Source organism: Apium graveolens, chromosome 7 (assembly GCF_009905375.1).
Source record: "Apium graveolens cultivar Ventura chromosome 7, ASM990537v1, whole genome shotgun sequence".
NCBI classification, from domain to species: Eukaryota; Viridiplantae; Streptophyta; class Magnoliopsida; order Apiales; family Apiaceae; genus Apium; species Apium graveolens.
The window spans coordinates 179,810,343-179,834,972 of NC_133653.1; the positions used below are offsets into that span (position 1 = coordinate 179,810,343).

At 35.0% G+C, this 24,630-nt stretch overlaps 1 protein-coding gene across 1 annotated transcript; it reads left to right on the forward strand.

The window, feature by feature from the left end:
• The first annotated feature begins 264 nt into the window (after window positions 1-264).
• Window positions 265-1,684, forward strand: LOC141670987 (uncharacterized). The gene is made up of 6 exons (XM_074477053.1): window positions 265-389; window positions 482-655; window positions 762-869; window positions 964-1,033; window positions 1,117-1,215; window positions 1,297-1,684. Exons 2-6 carry the CDS (start codon window positions 513-515, stop codon window positions 1,390-1,392), a joined length of 516 nt encoding a protein of 171 aa, XP_074333154.1. The 5' UTR covers window positions 265-389; window positions 482-512; the 3' UTR covers window positions 1,393-1,684.
• Window positions 1,685-24,630: the final 22,946 nt, after the last annotated feature.

Consider the following 24,630-nt stretch of genomic DNA (forward strand, 5'->3'; position numbering starts at 1 on the left):
CTTATGTTGTTTTTTAAAAGTAAAGAATAAAAACATAATTTAGATTTTCAATTACTTAACATGTCAACTTTCTTTAACTTTGCATTCTCTATTTTCTTTTTATATTTTCAATTCAGGGAGGCAAGAAAACTACTGGGAAAAAATGGAAGAAGGTAAAAGATTGTGTCCCGGAACCAGAGTATGTATTGGACATGTGTGCGAATTATCCCCCTGTTTTGAAACGTCTGTAGCTTTGGGCAAAAATGCCCTAGCTGATGGACAAGTAAACTCTTTTTATCTATGCCAAGAAGCTTTTGGAGTAACCGCTAAGAAGGCGCTGTTTTTATCGGATGTGCACGCTTTGTGCTCTGGGGTGAGATATCAGGGTCCACCATTTGTATTTTTATCAAGTAAGCATTTTTCTAAAGTTTTGTTGCCTTTATGAATACTTATTGAGTTTTTTTTTGAATTTTTCATAATCTGTATCTCCAATTTTTAACAGTTTATTGCAAGAGAATTTGAAAAAGCGCAAGATGGTTGACATGATAACGTTTGTTGATCCTGGGATGATAGGCGCACTTGGTTGTGGTAGTCCAGGAGAGAGGTCAAAATCCTTATCTATCAGATTCAGGAACGCTAAACCAGGACAAATTTTCCTGCTACCATATAATGCTGTGTTAGTACATGTTATAATAAATAATATATTCCTTACTTAAAGATTGTTTTTTGTATATCATCATCTCTGTATGTTATTGTAAATTTTATTGTTCATAAATTATCAGGAATCATTGGACGCTCACTGCTGTAAATCCAGATTCACAAACTGTTTATCACATGTACCCATTGAAGCGCAGGATTGCAACTGAAGAATGGACAGAAGTGATTGACAAGTGAGTACAATATTAAAATTTTATTTCAACTACAATCACTTTAATAATTAAATACAAATATGACTTACAATTGATCTATATTATATTTTCGTAGTGCCATCAAACTCTACCAGGAAAAAGCAAAGAAGTTCTTAAAGAAGAAAATATCTTGGGAGAATCTGGGGGTAAATATAGTATATTTTATCAATTTCTCTATTCTACAAGAATAGTGTAGCTAGACATATATAAAGTTTTTAATGTTCTCCAGGGGGTACCTGTCCAAACTGGGAGCAAAGATTGTGGTTTGTTTATAATGGGTTACATGAAAGAGATTTGTGCCGATATGGAATTAAAATTTCATGAGAAGGTAATGTTATAGTTATCTTTCTTTTTTCTATATCCAAGTGTATTGTGGTAAATAAATGTGATTTTTACATCCATGTTTCAGTGGTTACGCAGAAGCAACCTAAGTTATGGCATGAAAGAACTGAAAGAGATAAAGACTGAATGGGCAAAGTACTTCATGAAGAAGCATGCCACTTGAACTTGCATACAGTGCTGCTGGGTATTTTGAGTTGTGAACATATTTTGTGTTGAAATTTGGGAGTTCTAGTCATGGTAGTTAACTCTATTTAAACGTTGTTTCTAATTACTGGCGTTTTTGTGGATATGTTCACCTGAAAATATTTTGCTTTCTACTTGAATGGTCTTGTTTTGTTTAAGATAAAACTTGGTTATAAGTTAGTTCTTGGTTGCAATGGTTAAATATTGGTTTAGTGGATTCATGTAATGGAGGGTTGGTTGATTGTTGGTGTAATAGAAGGATTGATGGTTGATTGTTGGTGTAATGGTGACAATTTGCTTGTAATCTGAATGATAGTTTGGGTTTTAATTTTTATGGCATGTTCATTTTATAATGTTGTTGTGTTTAATTTTAATTTGAAAAACCATTGTTTGAGGAGCTTTTAGCCAATAAAGTTATACAATAACCATATTATATTGTGTCTCACACAACACTTATAAAGACCAAGCTCATCATGTTTTATAACATATAACAATGCTATTTAAAACTAAACATTGTTAAAAGAAGATTCACACAATAAAAAACCATTGTCTGAACAAAACTAACTATTATCCATTGTCCAACAATGCTATTAAGAATAAAAAGAATTATGCCTTGAAGACCACACAACACTTTCTACATTAAAATATAAGTGCAAAACATAATCATACAATACCAAGTGATAAAAAAATGTTGTATAAAGCAATTCCAACAATACAAATTTAAAATAAAGGGGTTGTCTGTATGGTTGTAAGACAACAAAATTTTATCTTTTGAAAATTGTGTGTTAAGGTAGAGGACAATAAATAATAAGGGTTGTGTGTTATGTTCTACTCCTAAACTTTTAGTAAGAACATACACAACGTTTTCAAGAGAACTTGTCTAAGTATACTTGTTACAACAGAATATATAGAAAATACTTGTTTGTTATGGTTGTAATACAACGGTGGTTATCGTTTGAATTGTGTGTTAAGGTAGAGGACAATATATATATCTGAATAAGGGTTGTGTGTTATGTTCTATTCTAAAACTCTTAGTGACCACATACACAACCTTTTTAACATTACTTATCTAATAAATCTTTTTACAACAGAATTTATGGAAAGACGTTGTTTGTTCTGGTTGTAATACAACGGGGACTCATAGTTGGTCGTTGTCTTCGATGACTCACACAACTGTTTCTAATAGTTGTCTGATCTATGTAAGAGACGGCGGCTCAATAGACAACGGGTTTTCAGGGAATCAGATAACGGGTTAAAACACTTGTCTGAGCCAGTTTTCCTTGTAGTGACATCTATGGTTATAGTTTGAAGTCAAAGTGCAAGTATGCTTAAATATTCATGGGTTGACAGTATTAGGACTTCTAGTAAAAATGGTAGGCTACAGATAAAACCAGAGACGTGCATATATATGAAAGATTGTAAGTCCATGATTAACCAACTTTTTCTTCCATTTTAACACTTTTATTTGTGCTAACACTCTTAATACTCTTATTTGTGCTTTCTCCATTATCAACCGACTTTCCCTTCCATTTTAAATCATTCTTCCTTCAATAACTGCACTCTATCTCTTCATCTTTTCCATCATGGACCGATTTCTCATATGATCTCGATTCATCCACAATCTCATCATGATCAGTTACATTTCCGCAAGTCTCATCTTCAGATCCTTTACTATCATCTTCAATAGAGGAATCAGACAATTTCTTATCCGCTACCAAATCTTTGAACTTGATCTCCTCTATGTGACTGTTAAATTTATAAAGATTAAAAAAAACTCTGAGTTTAGATTTAGATGTACTTTTTTAGAAAAAACTCTGGTATTATGTAGGCAACTTCTTACTAAATTTACTATAACTTTAGCTTTTTTTCCTATCTATTATAATCATCATGATTATACATATAAAGGTCTTAATTGTGGATGTGCTTAGGTAAAAGTCGAAACAATTAGTATTTCTTGGTTCATCACAGGAAAAAATTGATAGCAACCTACGTAGACGGATATTAAGTTGATATAAAGCTATCTGAATTCTCTTTACTTTATGTTATATCCATATTTTTAGTCATGACATGATATGGTCAGAAGACGGACGACAAGGAAGGCGATAGACGTGACGGGAAGAGTAAGAAGGCGTTCGGGATATCAACAAACGCAATGAAAATCACCAAAAAAACTAGAACACTATATCAATCTATAGTCCGAATTCGATGGAGTAACAGCGGGGCAATATAACAAGAATGGCAACCATATTGGAAAGTGGGAGAAAAGAGTAGGAAGTTAGAAAAAAAGAGGGGAACAAACTAGAAGATAAGGAAGCCAATTTGAAGAATAAGGGGGATAACCAATACATGGGTGGATATGAAGCATGCATCAATGAAATACAACACACAAATACAACTCACAGACTTCGTCGAAGAAGTACATCCTGCAAGCTCCAAGAATACACTAACCTAGCATGAACCCTACAAACACGAGAGTAACATTGATCATAGCAAGAGAAACAAACAATGTATCATGTGAAATCCATTGTAATCATTATAAATCATTTAGTGGATCGAATTTAGGTTGAATAATGAATCTCACCCACGATTTTTTCCCATTTACGGGTTTTCCGCCTCACCAATTCTTTGCGTTGCTTTACTCTTTTTAGTTAAATTGTTCCTAATCTAATAACATCTCTGAAACAAAATAATCAACCAACCTTAACATTAGACCTACATATTTTGGTAAAAACAATTGGCGTCGTCTATGGGAATCTTGTTAAGGATCCGGTTGGTTCACTATGATGGCAGGTGACGATATTGAAGAACATGTTACAAATCAAGGGGCTGAGACTGAGAGCAACAACAAAGAAATGGAAGCAACGTTGAAAAAACTACTAGATGAGATGGAGAAGATACGCTCTGAATATGAGACGTTGAAGAAAGAGTTAACCACGGCCAAATTACGAACCAAGACAGCAACAAAGAAGACGATCCCAAGTGTTGTTAGACGTTTGGACATTGATATTGTTGAGGAACAGGATCAACACGAAGGGCCAACGAAGGGTACTGAGGATGTGATTGAGATAGAGGATATAGAGAACATACCAAATAATGGTGATAACATAAAAAGACAATGTGATGAGCAACGTTATGATGATCCTGAGCATCGAGAAGGGGATAATGATAGAAAGAGATCACGCGATAGCAGTAGAAGGTCTCGAAACCAAATTACAGAGGAATTCAAATTTTTTTTACATGAAGTGAGGGACTTAATTGAAAGAATCGTTGGTATTCCAAAGCCATTAGAGAAGGAGACTCCTATAAGCTATGTTGATTCACCTTTTCATGAAAACATCGCTTTGGTAGAGATACCGAAACGCTTTACGGTGCTGTAAATGAGGCCATATGACGGTACTAATGATCTATTGGAACACTTCACACAATATAAGCAACGAATGTTTACGGTACCTATCACACGTGACTTAAAAGAAGCTTGTATGTGCAAGGGATTTAGTTCTACATTGTCAGGACCATCCTTATAATGGTTCGTGAATCTTCCACACAAGAGTATTAAGACATTTGCCAACCTAGAAGACGCATTGAACATGCAATTTTCTAGTACACTACAAGAAATCTTACATTTACCTACCAGTAATTTAGCTACAATTATGTAATAGTAGATAAAGACTAATTTTCATTTAAAATTATATAATTATAACCGTTTTTGGTAGCTAAATGTCGACGTAATGGAAGTTGTTATGCACTTTAAGCTATGGACCCACATCCATGCTGAGGTGTTTGTATTGCTTTAAAGTTTGAGCCGCGGTCAATATTCCTCCATGTTAAATTAATTTTCTCCTTCAAGTGCAAGTCATTGCGTTGCTTACCTGTAAGTTAAAACTGTTATTTAGCAAAAAAACGTTAAAATTGTTAGTATAGAAATAAAATTAAATCAATATACTACTCAATTATAATAATTGTTATGCGTATAATTGGAGAGCAATTCAACATATCCGGAAATGGATCACAAGTTTGTTATTAAATAACACGTGATACTTTGTCATTCCTCAAACTCATATGTATGCATTAAGGGTCCAATTCTCGAATCCGTTAAATCCAATTATTAAAAAAATATACTACGAGACTCTCAAGTTCGAATTTTGTTAAAAACCAATATTTTTATAGTTATTTATATGAAACTACAAATAAGTTTTCAAGTTGTAATCCAACCGACAACAAATACTTACATTATCATTTATAGATTTACAAATTAGATTGATGGTTTAAATTTGTCAATCATAAACTATTATACAACATTTTAAGAAAAATTATCAAAAATATAATTTTTCTAATTTTTTCGTTTTACAAATTTACTATATTATGAAAATTATTTACAAAAACACGGTGGAAATAAAGTCTAACTATACATGCAACTAGCTAGATATAGTTTTTTGGTTGGGTTCGAGGTTAATATTCATTACATTCTACGTTATATATAATTGTAAGGAGTTGTAAAAATTGTCGAATTTGCATTTATTTGCATCTAACTAATTGCAGAAAAATCGTATCTTTTAAAAATAAATTTGAAAATTCAACATTTTAAAAATTAAAATTAAAAAATATCTTTTTTTTTGCAATTTTTTTAAAAACCAATAGTATTTTGAGAAATTACCAAAAATACTATTTTTTTCTAAATTTGTTTGTAATTTTACGATCTTTTAACAAAAATGCAAAAATACAGTTTGTAACTGAAAGCAACCGCGTATGCAATTTCTCCGAAGAAGTGCCGAAAAATACTTTTAATTGAAATTGTGGTTGCGTCGAGTTGCATTTGAGCTTATATCGGGTTGCAATGTGTTGCAAAATCGTATTTTTGTAAAAAAATTGAAAAATCGTATTTTTGCAAAACAAAAATTAAAAAATTGTATTTTTGTAAAAATCTCTAATATATTTACAAAATAAATTTTGAATTTTGAATTTTCAAAAAAAAAATCTTTTTATAAGCAGTACATAGCCCAATAATTGTTAGAGTACAAATTAAAGAAATGTGTGAACAGTAAAAGGAATTAGCGAGCAAACATCGATAAATAATTAATGATTTTTTTAAAATTAGCGCCTAAAATTCCCCCATAAATTTAAAATTTTTTCAAACTGTATAATGATACAACAAACCACTACATACACGTAATCTATATCGGAAAGTACAAAACTAACCAGTAGCGTAATACTATCCGTTCTTTACCTGCAAGACCTCCCCTCACCATAACTTGCCATAGTATCATCCATATAGATTTAATAAAGTTTTGAATAGTTCTATCTTTAAGTACTTCTTTTCACAATTGATACCATACTTAAACACATATCAACGACTCTTTTAACGAATGTGGCAAGGATCAATATTTCGTATAAAACTTATTTTATGTCCAATTTTTAGTCTGCCGTGGGTTGACTATACGGTGGTCCATTATTGAAATAGAGGGTAAAGGTAGTTGTCTAATTATCTTTTTATTGAACACCTTTATAGTTTTAATATTTTACTAGATGCTTTACGGACACCTTTCTCATGTATTTATTGAACTGTGTATCATTTGTTTGATGCATTACCTATCTATGAACCATACTTAATCTTTGTAAAACACGAGCACGTGCTTAATTCTTTTAACACTCGCATAGAACTATACATTCATTGCACTTTTCTTGTTCAATTTATTTCAGGAAAAGGTGAGAATTGATCAAAAGTTGTGATCGATATGCGAAGAATTATCATATAAGTTCAAGTTCCACGTGCATTTGGGAGTCGAAGTGGACGAAAAATTGCTGGAAAGATGGTTATAGTCAAGAACTACATGCTCCCGTTGTTGCGGTTCTTTCCGACTTTAACACCGACGTTTAAGAAAATAAACAAATGTTTTGTACTTGGTATTGTGTTCCCTTACCTGTTAGACATTGTGGCAGCTAAAAGCAGCGGTCAATAAACATCTTAGCTATGCAATAAATGCCCGCGGTGAACAATTTATACAAAGCAGCTTCTGATAGCTTAATTTTCTGAGGCGCTTCTTTCAAATTTCTGTGTATCTTATACATTTTTTAATTTTCGAATTGTATGAACTGACATGAAACATAATTTTTTGAATGTATTTTTAATTTGGTATTATGTTTTATTCATTTTATAAAAATGTTGTTTGTTGAAGGGATTAATTTGTTATGGATCAAAATTCTAATATTAACAAATCATTTAAAAAAATTAGAATATTATTATATTATGATAATATTAAGAATTAAATTTAATATTATCTTTAATTATATAGAAGACGCAATCAACATGCAATTTGCTAGTACACTACGAGAAATCTTACATTTACCTACTAGTAATTTAGCTACAATTATGTAAGAGTAGATAAAGACTAACTTTAATTTACCATTATATAATTGTAACCGTTTTTGGTAGCTAAATATAGATTAGATGGAAGTTGTTATACACTTTAACCTTTGGACCCACGTACATGCTGAGGTGTTTCTATTGCTTTAAAGTTTGAGCCGCGGTCAATATTCCTCCATGCTAAATTAATTATATACTTCAAGTGCAAGTTAATGCGTTGCATACTTGTAAGATTTATTTCTTTCTAAATATCAATTATTTTTAATTATATAGTTTCTATTATATCCACTGCGCTCGTAACTCAGATAACGTATATGTGTAATATAACTTATTTTATTCTTCCAAAAAAAAATAGAGAAATACTTTTTATAATTTTATTATAGACTAGAAGATAATAAAATTGAGATATTTGAAAATAAATTACGAAAGTGCATCAAACTAAAAACTATATCATCAAACTAGTGAAAGTTAATTTTTTCAGAATTTGAAATACAATTACACATTATACGACATAAGTTGGTTCTTCCATTTTTTATTATGAATTTATTATTTAGTATAAAAAATGGGAATTTATCAAAAAAAAATTGAAAAATTATTTGCCATTTTACCAATTTTTTTACAGAAAAATGCTATATATTCTGAAAATATGTGTAAAAATACGATGTTGTATAAGAAGTTGCATTTAGTCTAAATTATGGTATCATCGTAAAATTTGAATAGTTTTTAAAAAACCCAAAAATATAATATTTGAAAAATATGAGTATTTTTAGATAACTATTTCAAATAGTGTGATTTATGAATTATTACCATGATGCAAACAGAGGAGTAGATTTTGGGTACGGAACTACCTAAAACCTTTCTTGTGAGCTACGAATAAGAGTATTTTCCCGCTTATCTATAAGTATCAGTTATCTCTCCTCGACAGTTTCTGTTCAAGTTTGACTTTGCACATTATTAAATCCTACTGATTCTAATTATAACCAGTTTTGTGGGGAGTCTGCCACTCGAAATAATTTATGTTAACACGATTAAAAAGTTAAAATTGTTATTTAGCAAAAAAACCTTAAAATTGTTAGTATAGAAATAAAGTTAAATCAATATAATACTCAAGTATAATAATTGTGATGTGTATAATTGGACAGCAATTCTACATATCCGTAAATGGATCAAAAGTTCGTTCCTAAATAACACGTGATACTTTGTAATTACACAAACTCATATGTATGCATTAAGGGTCCATTTAATTTAAGTTTTATCAAAAATACAAATAAGTTTTCAGGTTGTAATCCAACCAATAACAAATATTTACATTATCATTTATAGATTTATAAATTAGATTGATGGTTTAAATATGTCAATCATAAACTATTTTACAACATTTTAAGAAAAATTATCAAAAAAATAAGATTTCTAATTTTTTCGTTTTACAAATTTACTATATTATGAAAATATTTACGAAAATATGGTGCAAGTATGCTTAAATATTCATGGGTTGACACTATTAGGACTTCTAGTAAAAATGGTAGGCTATAAATAAGACCAGAGACGTGCATATATATGAAAGATTGCGAGTCCATGATTAACCAACTTTTTCTTCCATTTTAACACTTTTATTTGTGCTTAACACTCTTAACACTCTTATTTGTGCTTTCTCCATTATCAACCAACTTTGCCTTCCATTTTAAATCATTCTTCCTTCAATAACCGCACTCTATATCATCATCTTTTCCATGATGGACCGATTTCTCATATGATCTCGATTCATCCACAATCTCATCATGATGAGATTCATTTCCGCAAGTCTCATCTTCATATCCTTTACGATCATCTTCACTAGAGGAATCAGACAATTCCTTATCTTCTACCAAATCTTTGAACTTGATCTCCTCTATGTGACAGTTAAATTTATAAAGATTAAAAAATAACTCTGAGTTTAGATTTAGATGTACTTTTTTAGAAAATTGATAAATATAAAGGCCTTAATTGTGGATGTGCTTAAGTAAAAGTCGAAACAATTAGTATTTCTTGGTTCCTCGCTGGAAAAAATTGATAGCAACCTATGTAGACAGATATTAAGTTGATATAAAGCTATCTGGATTCTCTTTAGTTTCTGTTATATCCATATTTTTAGTCATGACATGATATGGTCAGAAGACGGATGACAAGGAACGCGATAGACGAGACAGGATGAGTAAGAAAGCGTTCGGGATACCAACAAATGCAATGAAAATTACCAGAAAGACCAGAAGACTATGTCAATCTATAGTCCGAATTCGATGGAGTAACAGTCGGGCAATATAAAAAGAATGGCAACCATATTGGAAAGTGGGAGAAAAGAGTAGGAAGTTAGAGAAAAAGAGAGGAACAAACTAGAAGATAAGGAAACCAATTTGAGGAATAAGGGGGATAATGAGTACATGAGTGGATATAAAGCATGCATCAATGAAATACAACAACACACAAATACAACTCACAGACTTCGTCGAAGAAGTACATCCTGTAAGCTTCAAGAATACACTAACCTAGCATGAAGCCTACAAATAAGAGAGTAGCACTGATCATAGCAAGAGAAAGAAACAATGTATCATGTGAAATCCATTATAATCATTATCAATCATTTATTGGATTGAATTTAGGTTGGGTAATGAATCTCACCCACAGTTTTTTCTCATTTACGGGTTTTCCGCGTCACCAATTCTTTATGTTGCTTTACTTTTTTTTAGTTAAATTGTTCCTAATCTAATAACATCTCTGAAATAAAATAATCAACCAACCTTAGCATTAGACCTACAAATTTTGGTAAAAATAATTGGCGTCGTCTATGGGAATCTTGTTAAGGATCCAGTGGGTTTACTATGATGGCAGGCGACGATATTGAAGAACATGTTACAAATTAAGGGGCTGAGGCTGAGACCAACAAAGAAATGGCAGCAACGTTGAAAAAACTACTAGATGAGTGTTAGGGCGAAAACATGCGCTAATAATACACGCAAATATACGCGTTCGCAAGTAATATAGAATACTTTCTAGTTCGTTCCCACAGAGACTCAGACTAATTATGTTCAATTAACACTCACTCACAAATGTATAATTACTTCTAAATGTCAAGACAATAACACTTAGATTTGATCAACTAATTATTAACTACAATTAACTACGAGAATTAAGCACTTAATTGACACTTAAATTAACAATATTAAAACACTCATGAGATCACAACTTCATTACTACTTCCTTCAATAGTTATCGTTATTACCCTTAGCATGCAACAGTGATGATATTAATCAAATAACACGAAACTGATAAAAGCCAACTTTCGTTGTACTAATACCATTCTACCAAACATCCACAATTAAGATAGAAGTTGAATAGGCATCAATTATGTTGAGACCCTATATGTCTACAAAATTTGACAATATAACGATTTAAGCACAAGTTATTCCTTATGATTACACATGATAAGTAAAACGGTTAGAGTTACCCACTAATCATGCATACACATACATGAACCTATGCTAGCATGGCAAGTTCTAAACCTCAAGATCCACTGTCGCTTCACAAGAGATTAACACCCTATCTTATATGTTCGAGACACACATAAGACGAATAAGCACAACCAATACTAGATATCATACAATCATCACACACTAAGGTATTGAACAAATAACTAAAGAATTCCATAGTAAATCTGTTACGACCCCATGATTACGATTAGCCCATGAATGAACCCATCGTCACCATGGGTTCATACGAAAACATGATAATAACACACGAAAATATTAACTAAAACTACTTATATTAAACTAGAGTACGTCACAAGAGTAAATAGGTTCAAAGTAAAGAAAACTAGCATCCAAAGTTACAACGAAATAAAGAATCACAAGAAAATATGCTTCCTCTTCGTTGTGATGTGCTAAAACGGTCTTCTTCCTTATCTCCTCGTTCCTCGATTAATACTACGATTCGACACCCTGTGAAACGTCTCTGAAAACTACTTATATAGGAGTCCCACAAAACCCAGCTATCTCAGAAGTTGGAAGCTTAACAGAATCAGGAGTCTAAAATAATTATTTTAAATTTCCGTCCCTGAGCGGGCACTCAGCATTCCTGAGCGGGCGCTCAGCTTCCTGAGCGGGCGCTCAGACCCCTTCTGGAAAATGCTCTGTTTTTACTCCCGTTCTTTGCTGCATTCTGTTCCTATCTTCCCACTTGCAATGCCAAACACATGCCAAGGCTTATTCTTGATAAAACCTCTCCACAAATGCAAGTAATACCCTGAAATGCACAAACACTAGAAAAACGCATCAAATACACAAAATACTTGATTTCAAGACACCAATTCAAGCCATTATAAGACGTTCTAAGTGGTATAAAATGCCACTTATCACACCCCCAAACTTAAATCGATGCTTGTCCTCAAGCGTCACAGACTCAAAAACAAAAACAAAAACATGCATGAATGCAATCTATATGAATAAAGATCAATCAAATCATGCAAACTAACATACAGCCGGAAACGTGGTGTGTGCGGATGCTTAACATATATGCTTCGAAACTAGATTAATTATCATAACTCGACTATCCTCAAGGTAATCACATGATTATATGAAGAATAAATTTCTAGGCACAAAATGACTTATAACACTTCAAGATTACTGGAGCTTATTACGGAATCATGCTTTTTATTTAATACAACAAACAAATGCTTATTTGACCGTGCAATGAGTGAGGTCCCCAAAAGACTTATACAATGGCATCCATGTAGCGAACGTTAGGTTAGCGGATCCCAGACTATAAAAGCCATAGGTCACTAAGCACAAAGTCCCCTAAGAACTTAATAACTCGAATACCAAAGAGCCCACTCGTGATCAATTATGCATTAACTCTCTATTTTTTTTCTTTGTTTTATATTTGTTTTTTTTTCTTTTTTTTCAAAATTTCTGAGCAAGTGTGTTGCGCTCCATCTTGCTCAACCCTAGACTACTCGCATAAAAATACGAGCCGACTACTAGCCATTTGACGCCTAGCCACAATTAGAAATGAATTCCACTTTTTACTCCAATTTTTCTTTTCATGTCTTTTATCACTAAGAACCTATTATAAATTCTAAGCATAATCAATAGATTAACCTTGAAAACCATCAAACCATGACAACAATCTAGTCCTTAAGCATTTTCTAAGACTTAGTGAAATTACAAATATTTCTAGCATGCACGTCAACCTACAAGACTCAACATCACTTTAACGCTATCACTACACTCGCATCAACATCACAAATCAATTGGTAAAAGCACACAAAAGGGATCACGGTATATGCATGAGCTACATGACATGATAAATAAAGCTATAAAATAAAATAAAAAAAAACTATATGACAAAAATATGCAATTATATGAACTAAATTATCATGAATATGCAACTATATGACATACAGAGTCTAATTATCTTAATTGTGGATGTGCTTATGTAAAAGTCAAAACAATTAGTATTTCTTGGTTCATCGCAGGAAAAATTTGATAGCAACCTATGTAGACGGATATTAAGTTGATATAAAGCTATCTGGATTCTCTTTAGTTTCTGTTATATCCATATTTTTAGTCATGACATGATATGGTCAGAAGAAGGATGACAAGGAACGCGATAGATGAGATGGGAAGAGTAAGAAGGCGTTCGGGATACCAACAAACGCAATGAAAATTACCAAAAAAACCAGAAGACTATGTCAATCTATAGTCCGAATTTGATGGAGTAACAGTCGGGCAATATAACAAGAATGGCAACCATATTGGAAAGTGGGAGAAAAGAGTAGGAAGTTGGAGAAAAAGAGGGGAACAAACTAGAAGATAAGGAAGCCAATTTGAGGCATAAGGGGATAACGAAGACAGGGGTGGATATAAAGCATGCATCAATGAAATACAACAACACACAAATACAACTCACAGACTTCGTCGAAGTAGTACATCCCCAAGCTCCAAGAATACACTAACCTGGTATGAAGGCTACAAATACGAGAGTAGCACTGACCATAGTAAGAGAAAGAAACAATGTATCATGTGAAATCCATTGTAATCATTATAAATCATTTAGTGGATCGAATTTAGGTTGGCTAATAAATCTCACCCGTGATTTTTTCCCATTTACGGGTTTTCCGCGTCACCAATTCTTTGTGTTACTTTACTTTTTTTAGTTAAATTGTTCCTAATCTAATAACATCTCTGAAATAAAACAATTAACCAACGTTAGCATTAGACCTACAAATTTTGGTAAAAACAATTGGCGTCGTCTATGGGAATCTTGTTAAGGATCCGGTTGGTTCACTATGATGGCAGTCGATGATACTGAAGAACATGTTACAAATCAAGGGGCTGAGGCTGAGAGCAACAAAGAAATTGCAGCAACGTTGAAAAAACTACTAGATGAGATGGAGAAGATACGCTCTGAATATGAGACGTTGAAGAAAGAGTTAACCACGGCCAAATCCAGAACTAAGACAACAACAAAGAAGACGATCCCAAGTATTGTTAGACGCTTGGACATTGATATTGTTGAGGAACAGGATCAACATGAAGGGCCAACGAAGGGTACTGAGGATGTGATTGAGATAGAGGATATAGAGAATGTACCAAATAATGGTGATAACATAGAAAGATAACATGATGAGCAACATTATGATGATCCTGAGCATCGAGAAAGGGATAATGATAGAAAGAGATCACGCGATAGAAGTACAAGGTCTCGAAACCAATTGCAGAGGAATTCAAAAAATATTACATGAAGTGAGGGACTTAATTGAAACAATCGTTGGTATTCCGAAGCCATTAGAGAAGGAGACTCCTATGAGCTATGCTGATTCACCTTTTCATGAAAACATCGCTTTGGTAGAGATACTGAAACGCTTTACGGTGCCGCAAATGAGGCCATATGACGGTACTTGTGATCTATTTGAACACATCGCACAATATAAACAACGAATGTTTACGGTACCTATCACACATGACTTAAAAGAAGTTTGTATATGCTAGGGATTTGGTTCCATATTGTCAGGACTATCCTTATAACTGTTCGTGAATCTTCCACACAGGAGTATCAAGACATTTGCCAACCTAGAAGAGGCATTTAACATGCAATTTGCTAGTACACTACAAGAAATCTTACATTTACCTACCAGTAATTTAGCTACAATTATGTAATAGTAGATAAAGACTAACTTTCATTTACTATTATATAATTGTAACTGTTTTTGGTAGCTAAATGTCGATGTGATGGAAGTTGTTATGCATTTTAACCTATGGACCCACATACATGCTGAGGTGTTTCTATTGCTTTAAAGTTTGAGCCGCAGTCAATATTCCTCCATGTTAAAATAATTTTCTACTTCAAGTGCAAGTCAATGCGTTGCTTACCTGTAAGATTTGTTTCTTTCTAAATATCAATTATTTTTAATTATATAGTTTCTATTATATCCATTGCGCCCGTAACTCAGATACCGTATATGTCTAATATAACTTATTTTATTTTTCCAAAAACGAATAGAGTTATACTTTTTATAATTTTATTGTAGTCTAGAAGATAACAAAGTTGAAATATTTGAAAATAAATTACAAAAGTGCATCAAACTAAAAACTATTTCATCAAACTAGTGAAAGTTAATTTTTTTATAATTTAAAATATAATTACACATTATACGGCATAAGTTGGTTCTTAAATTTTTCATTATGAATTTATTATTTAGTATAAAAATTGGGAATTTATCAAAAAATTGAAAAATTATTTGTGATGTTACCAATTTATTATTTACAAAAATGCTATTTATTCTGAAAATATGTGTAAATATATGATGTTGTAAATATTTATGTGAAAATATGTTGTAAGCTACATGACATGATAAATAAAGCTATAAAATAAAATAAAAAAAAAACTATATGACAAAAATATGCAATTATATGAACTAAATTATCATGAATATGCAACTATATGACATACACACAAAATATTCCTTAACTACCACCCCCAAACTTAAAATCTTCACTGTCCCTAGTGAAGGTAGTAGAAAGGAACACAGGGTATACCTACTCGGAGAGATCATCATCATCATCACCCTCAAAGGGTGGAGTATCAGGAGGCGGATACGCAGAGTTCTCACCAAAAACGGGCCACTGTATATCAGCTCCCAGGCCTCTAAAAGCAGTCCCATGCGCAAGGGTGAGCTCCTGAGCAAACCTGCTCTGTGTCTCGTACATAGCATCCATCCTCCTCGACAACCTCCTATACTGGGCATCAACCATCCCAGCACCCTCCTGAGCTCTAGAAGAACCTGCCTTATCACGCCCTGGTCTCGCCATGGTAGCACCTCGTGCTGGACGCCCACCTGGAAGACGATAACCCAGCCCATGCTCCTCGGGCTCTCCACCAGTCCACTCCTGCATAGCATTCAGAGTCCCGGAATCAATAGAAGCGGCCGGCAGCTGCAACTGCTCGTGAGAAGGCCACTGAACTCCCACTGCTCGGAAAAACTTTGTAACAGTAGATGTATAAGGGATGTTCATGTGTTTCGCTCCCCTCAAAAACTTCAGAATTCCTTGATAGATGAACTCACCAAGGTCCACATAGTACTCATTCAAAATACCCCATAACAACTGTGCTCGCTCAACTGTAACCTCATGTGCATGTGAAGTAGGCAGAATATTAGCATAAATAAAGGCATTCCATGCACAGGCATACCTGTTCATCGCAATCGCCGGAAAATGACGATATTCGTTAGTCCCAGTCTTTAACGTCCAAACCGTGCCCGGCCTACAGAGAGTAGCACAAATCAAATCCAAGTCAAAATCTTCAGCAGTCTTCTCCTTCCAATTCTCATCCGTGGGCTTCCTCTGTCGCTGCCCAATCACACGGCGAATCGCCTCAGGGTGATAATCCACCGTCATCCCCCGCACAACAGAAAACCCATTCTTTTCAGCCTTCACGTTCGCATAGAACTCGCGAACCATGCTCATCGAAACTGCCTCTGGTGACTCACAGAAAGCGATCCAACCCTTCTCAGCAATCATTGGCAACAACTCACCATCCCTCCCCGATGGTAAGAATCCCCTCTCCTTCAAGATCGGCTTACCCAGAGTCCTAGTATACTCCTCCTCAGCAGCCCTATCAAACAAAGGAGGCCTCGCAGCAGTACCCCTTGAAGAATCATCGGTAGGAACAGTGCTGCTATCAATAGTCCTGGATCTCTTGGGTGCCATCGAAACTGAGAAAAAGTGTTTAAGAATTGTGTTTTTGAATATGGGAGAGAGTTTAAGGTTTGAAAGTGTATGGGGGAGTATATGGAATAGTTGTATGTATATATAGGGTAGAGATTAGGTTAAAATTTGATTAGGAGTGGGTTTGAGGGTTAAAAATGTGGGTAATGGGAAGATAATTCGTGGGTAGTGGGGCTGTGTTTTTATTTTTATGTTTTCTGTTTTTTTTTTCTATTTTTCTAAGGCTTAAAAAAATTCTGCCAGTCGGGCCCTGAGCGGTCGCTCAGCAGAGCTGAGCGGGCGCTCAGGGGTCTTCTGGAAAAATAATTTTCTTGCCCTGTTTTTCTGATTTTATTGTGGTTTTGGATAGGTTACGAACTTCTAAGGGTGCCTATAACAACAAATCATGGGTTGCCTCCCAAGAAGCGCTTCTTTTTCATCATTAGCTTGACGTAACGTACCTTACTCAAGTTCATAGTAATGCTTCAAACACTGACCATTAACCTTGAATGCTTGGTCCAGATCATTCTCAAAAATCTTCACCGCTCCATGTGGAAACACAATTTTGACAATAAAAGGTCCAGACCACCTTGATTTCAACTTTCCAGGAAAAAGTCGGAGACGAGAGTTGAATAAAAGAACTTGCTGCCCCAACACAAATGACTTAGGATATAGCTTCCTGTCGTGCTACCTTTTCACTTTTTCCTTGTACATTTTGTTGTTTTCATACGCTTGGAGTCGAAATTCATTAAATTCATTTAACTGAAGCATTCACTTTTTACCAGCTGCATCTAGATCAAGGTTCAACTTCTTCAATGCCCAATAGGCTTTATGCTCAAGCTCTGCTGGTAAATGACATCCCTTACCATAAACAAGTTGAAATGGGTACATCCCAAGTGGAGTTTTGTATGCTGTTCTGTAAGCCCAAACAGCTTAATCAAGCTTTAAAGACCAATCCTTTCTTGACGGACAAACAACTTTCTCTAGAGTGCGCTTGATCTCTCTATTAGACACTTCCGCTTGACCATTTGTTTGCGGATGATAGGCAGTAGCAACACGATGATTTACATTGTAGCGCTGCATCATAGAAGTGAACTTACGGTTGCAGAAATGCGACTCCTCATCACTTATGATTACTCGTGACATTTCAAATCTTGTGAAAATCTGCTTATGAAGAAAATTTAACACTACCTTTGCATCATTCGTCGGCAGAGCTTTGACTTCTACCCATTTTTAGACATAATTGACTGCCAGCAAGAGGTACCGATTATTGCAGGATGAGACAAATGGTCCCATGAAATCGATTCCCCAAATATCAAAGACCTTGACTTCAAGCATCACATTTAACGGCATCTCATCCTTCCTCGTAAGATTCCCCACTCTTTGGTAACGATCACACCTTAAAATGAACTGACGAGCATCCTTAAACAAAGTAGGCCAGAAAAAGCCTGCTTGCAGAATACGAGCTGCCGTCTTCTCACCACCATAATGTCCACCATAAACTATGGCGTGGCAGTCTCGTAATATCCCCTCCGTCTCACAGAATGGGATACATCTCCTGATGATCTGGTCAGCTCCCTGTCTAAACAAATATGGTTCATCCCACATATACCACTTCACCTCATACAGAAATTTCTTCTTTTGAGCTGTATTCATATTATGAGGCATTATATTGCTGACAAGATAGTTCATAATATCTGCGAACCATGGCTCTTCCTCCTGAACTGCGAACAACTGCTCATCCAGAAAAGATTCGTTGATCAATGTCTTATCATGTGAAGTAGACTCGGGATTCTCCAATCTAGAGAGATGGTCAGCTACTTGATTCTCAGTACCTTTTCGATCCTTGATCTCTAACTCAAATTCCTATAACAAGAGCACCCAACGAATGAGTCTAGTCTTCGAATCCTTCTTGGAAACCAAAGGGCGAATGGCCGCATGATCAGTGAACACTGTCACCTTTATCCCAAGCAAATAAGATCGAGATGGAGATGAATATTTGAGAAACAAATATGCTGGTTTAGGTGTTATAGAAATAACAGATGGTGAAGAGGAAGAAGAGGGAGATGGACCATTGGTAACTGATGGTGAAAATGTGAAGGTTGATGATGTTGTGGATGAGGAATTGTCTGATTTCTCTAGTGAAGATGATACTGAAGAATCTGACGATGAGACGTACGGAGAGGAATGTACTGATCATGTTGAGAGCTTGGATGAATCAAACTCATATGATAATCTGGTGGATGAGGGAACACATGATTTGGATGATTATGATGTGATAGAATGCAGTTTTGGGGAGACGAATGATTTAATATGGAAGGGGAAGGGGAAGTTAGTTGAGGATGGACAAAACGCAAACAAGAGTGTTAATAGAAGAAAGGAAACTGTTGATGACAGATTGAGGGGAAAGTTTGGTCCTTCTGAGACTGAAGAACCAAACTCTTGTACTGATAAGAGCAATGATGATAATGAGGATGAGACTGATGAGGAGGATAGAACTGTTAAGAGTGGATTCAAGAAAAGATTGAAATCTCAAAATGTGGAAAATCGTCTTCGATCAAGTTCTAAAAAAATATATAAAGGAGAAGACGTGAATTTAAGAAAATATGGGCAATCTTCTCTTGAAGCTGAAGTTGAAAACAGTGATGAGTATGTTAAGAAAGTTGATGAAGGTGATGAAGGAAGACGAAAAAATATGAGGATGACCACTGAGAGAAAGACATACAAGAATCTGAACTATTTTAAAATTCTTGCAGATTCTCTACATGGTGAAGGAGAAGTTCTGGAAAAATTTTTGGCCTCTGACGGATCAGCTCATTCGGAAAAGAAACCAGAATACAAATTTTGGTATCCAGAGAAGAAGCCGGAGGAGAAATCGGAGTTTGATGAAGAACTCAATAAACTCTTTGCATTCTGTGAGATGTCCATTGCTGCTGAAGATATTGGCTCTGCATCACCAGTAAGTAATCACCAAGGCAGCATGCATAGGAAACACATTGATTGTGTTATTGAATGACTTCAATCTATCCTGTTTATTTTATATCATATACAGTGGAACTTATATGTAGTGTTAGTTCCAGTAGTGAATTACTCTAGTAGTGAATTACTCTGGAAGAAAAAGTTGGCCCGTGTTCTATCCTGTAAGAATTAAACTGATAATTTGGCCACATCTTTAATATGTAGCAACTAGCAATTAGCATTACATTCAAGGTGGTGGTATATTTGCTTGTTTAAGAGGAATGAAATCCTTTTATTAATTCTAAATATTAGGAAATCAATCTTTTGTTTGACTTCATGCAGGAGGTTGACAAAGGTTATCACAGTAAGACACAAACTGATTGTTGTATTTATTGTTAAAGCAACAACCATCTTGTTCTGGATGAACAAATCGGAATTATATGCAAATATTGTTCAATTGTGCTCGTAGAGATCAAGGATATTCTCCCACCTTTTGTAAGTCATATTCTAATCTTTGTTCTACGTTTGGGTGCTGACTTGATATATTGGTAAAGACTAATGTCTTATTCGGTATAAATAACCATCTGACTAGATTTCAAACTAAATTTTGATTTTTCTTTTCGATTTACATGCATTTTTTGTTTCAAGTAATCTGAATCAGGTAGACACATTGTTAATAGTTTTTGTGAATTATACTGCCCTTTAAATTTTTTGTCACACTCATTAAATATCTGCCTTGGGTTTTTTGCTTAAAGTCTTTTGTCACACAATCTTTGAATATCTGCCTTTGGCTTTTTCCAGACACTGTGCTTCTTGTAAATATATGAATAAATGTTTACTTTCTTTGTTTATAGAAGAAGCCTTCTTCACAAAGGCGTAGGAACGGTTATTTTGTACAATCAGAAAGCTCTTCACTCTCAGATCACTTCCAAGACACTGGTGCTGAAAAATATGGTTTTGAGGATTGCAACACTACTGGCACTGTATGGGATTTGGTACCAGGGACTAGGAGAAGCATGTACGAGCACCAGCGTGAAGGTTTTGAATTCATCTGGAAGAATCTTGCTGGTGGAACTATCATCCAGGAGTTGGAAAAATCCCTCTCCAGTTCTGGTTCTGGATGCATAATATCGCATGCCCCTGGGAGTGGTAAAACTCGACTTACTATTGTATTTCTCCAATCGTTCATGAAGTTGTACCCAGATTCTAGGCCTGTAATTATAGCTCCGAAAAGCATGCTTCTTACCTGGGAAGAGGAGTTCAGAAAGTGGAATATCAATATACCTTTCCACAACATGAACAGCCAGGAGTTCTCGGGCCACGAAAATCCAGCAGCTGTGTACAGTTCGAAGAAGATAAGGGGAAGCAGGAATAATGAATCCGTTACTCGTGTTGTCAAGCTGTTGTCATGGAAAATGGGTAAAAGTATATTGGGAATCACATATTCTTTGTTTGATAAACTCGTGAGAGGCGAGACAAGAAATGCTGACTGCACTCCCATGACAGACCAAATGGGAAAAGCTCTTCTCAAGTTTCCTACTGTTTTAATACTGGATGAAGGGCACACACCACGTAATGACCAAAGTTTTATCTATAACTCTTTGCGTTATGTTGAGACCAAAAGGCGCATCATATTGTCTGGAACTCCCTTCCAAAACAATTTTACTGAGTTATATAATACCCTGCGTTTGGTGAATCCCAAATTTAACGCCCCCATGAAAAAAAATCTGAGGAAGATTAGCAAAGAATTAAAATCTAGATGGTCTATCCAGAAATTGAGGGAGTTAAAGGCTATGATCAGTCCCTTTGTGCACGTGCATAAAGGTAAAATACTTCAAAAAAGTTGTCCTGGTTTGAAGGATGCGTTGATTCACTTGCAGCTGACTGATCTGCAGCAGGAGCTAATAACCGTCCTGAGTACCAATGATCTGACAAGTGGCTACTTGGAATTATCACACTCTGTATCACTAGTATCTGTCCATCCCTCACTCTTGCCTGAGCGTTGTTTTGATGAGCATCAGATCTTAACTTATAGAGATAGGCTTGAAAGGCTTAAAAGTGATCCTTATTCTGGGGCAAAGACAAAATTTGTGTTGGAATTCTGCAGGCTGAGTGAGGCACTTAATGAAAAGGTACTCGTTTATAGTCAGTATATCGACCCTTTGATGTTCTTAAAAGAGCAGCTCTGGGCCCACTTTAGGTGGACTGAAGGAAGGGAGGTGCTATATATGGATGGAAGTCTTGAAGCAAAGCAATGGCAATCTTCTATCAGCGCGCTCAATGATCCTAAAAGCAAAGTTAGAGTACTTCTGGCATCGATAAAGGCTTGTTCTGAGGGAATACATCTCGTGGGGGCTTCAAGAGTTGTTTTGCTTGATGTAGTGTGGAATCCCTCTGTTGAGAGACAAGCAATAAGCCGAGCTTACAGGATTGGCCAAAAAAATGTTGTTTACACCTACCATCTCATCGCAGAAGATATGGAGTTCCAAAAATACAAGGTACACACTGCCAAGGATCAGTTGTCAGAGATGGTATTTTTCTTCTAAGGAAATGAATAGCTGCAGGGATAGTATGCCCAATATTACTGAAGATACGATCTTGCATGAAATGTTTCAGCAGAATGAGAAGCTAGGTGGCATGTTTAAAGAAATTATTTATTAGCCAAATGCATCAACTTTGGTAGATAAATTTGATTTGATTGCAAAAGAGTAACACAATTCATGAAGAATTGATGAAGAACGTTCATGTTGGTAACAGCTTTTTAAACCTCTTCTCGCTTTCCCATTGTCTTGTATGCTATCTCAATTATCCTTCCTCTGATTTCATCTATTAGATTGACCTTAACCTGTTTTGATTTTTTTTCAGACAGCGTCATTGTAGGACTTTCCAATATTTATGAACTGAAAGACAGACTCTTACATTTAATTTCTGAAAATTCAGTTCATATTTAACTCACTGGCTTCATAAATGTTTGTGTACGTACTTACTATGTTCGCAAGTTATGCTGTTCATACCAGTAGAATTTTGCCCTTTAATTTTTACGACCCAGAACTGTCAAGTAGCATGGTAATTGGCACATGTCTTTGTGATAAATGGACATTTTTGATTTTTCCATGCCGACTGCATGTCTTTGTGAAAAATAGACATTTTTCCATGCCGATTGCATTGGAGCAGTTTTTCCAGCTTCTTACTGTTTTTTGCTACCGTCTATCTTTGTGTCCCACTTTGAGAGATTTTGAAGTGAATAATAGTCTTGCATTAACTTGGAATTGGTTTTTAGACACTTCGCGACTGGCTTAAAAACATCTGGACTTATTGGCCAACTAGATTTGGAGCCCGTGCAAGAAGACATGGGCATGCTCTAGGTCATGCCCTTTAACACGAGTATTCCAGTTACGATTCTCAGGTCAAGATAATGCATATACAACGAAATTTTTTATAATCTGCTTGAGGTTTGAATAAAAAAAGTATTATTTCCGAAGGTATATGGCTCGAACAAAAGTAGATTATATCTGTTGGCATCACATAATCTGAGTTCCTGTGGTGGCGACAACATGAACAACGGAGTTGCCATCTTGGAGCTTGGTCAACAGGTGTGGTCCCTTCTTCACTCTTTTGTTCTTAGTAGAGCCACCAAGGCTCCCCTATTCGATATGAAGAAACAAACATGAGGCTGGATGGTCGGGTTCGAATAACTTCTGTGGCCATATCTGTAAGGATGGGTACCAAAATCAGACGTCTAGTTGATATCACACACAAGGCAAAGTTTTAGAGTTGAATTCTACATTACACATCTGTCGGAGTGAGTTATTTGGCTGCCTACTGCAGGAACAGGAATAAGAAGCATTAATATTCCATAAGTATATGTATCGGAAAAGGCAATTCACTGAACACGGTATATGGAAAACTGCATGTTATAGGAAATTTTCAGTCCTGCCGTCCAGTCTAGGTTGTCATATCTTTAGTAAAAGGAATGTGTAGCCAAAAACCTGTAGGCTTAAATAATTTATAAGTTGTAATTGCTTTTTGTAGAGCACGTACGATAAACACAAGGACTTCAGTTTGCAAAATGTTACCAAAGGTGATGTCTTGAAAATTATTCCTTCGGTTATAGGAACTGTTTTTACCAAAATTTGTAGGTCTAGTGTTGGTTGATTGTTTTGTTTCAGAGATATTATTAGATTAGGAACAATGTAACTAAAAGTAAGTAAAGCAACAGAAAGAATTATTGGTGACGCTGAAAACCCTTAAATGGGAAAAAATCGCTGGTGGAATTTATTACCCAATTAACCTAAATTCGATCCACTAAATGATCTATAATGATTACAATGGATTTCACATGATACATTGTTTCTTTCTCTTTCTATGATTAGTGCTACTATCGTGTTTGTAGGCTTCGTGCTAGGTTAGTGTATTCTTGGAGCTTGCAGGATGTACTTCTTCGACGAAGTCTGTGAGGTGTAGTTTAGTTGTGTGTTATTGCTGTATTTCATTGATGCATGCTTTATATCCACCCTTGTATCCCTTATCCCCCTTATTCTTCAAATTGGCTTCCTTATCTTCTAGTTTGTTCATCTCTTTTTCTCTAACTTCCCACTTTTTCTCCCACTTTTCAATATAGTTGCCATTCATGTTAAATTGCCTGGCTGTTACTCCATTGAAT

Coding starts and splice junctions, on each gene's coding strand:
- LOC141670987 (XM_074477053.1), top strand. CDS start 513: ATGGTTGACATGATAACGTTTGTTGATCCTGGGATGATAGGCGCACTT. Junction 870..963: donor TGGACAGAAGTGATTGACAA/GTGAGTACAATA, acceptor ATATTTTCGTAG/TGCCATCAAACTCTACCAGG. Junction 1,216..1,296: donor AATTAAAATTTCATGAGAAG/GTAATGTTATAG, acceptor TCCATGTTTCAG/TGGTTACGCAGAAGCAACCT.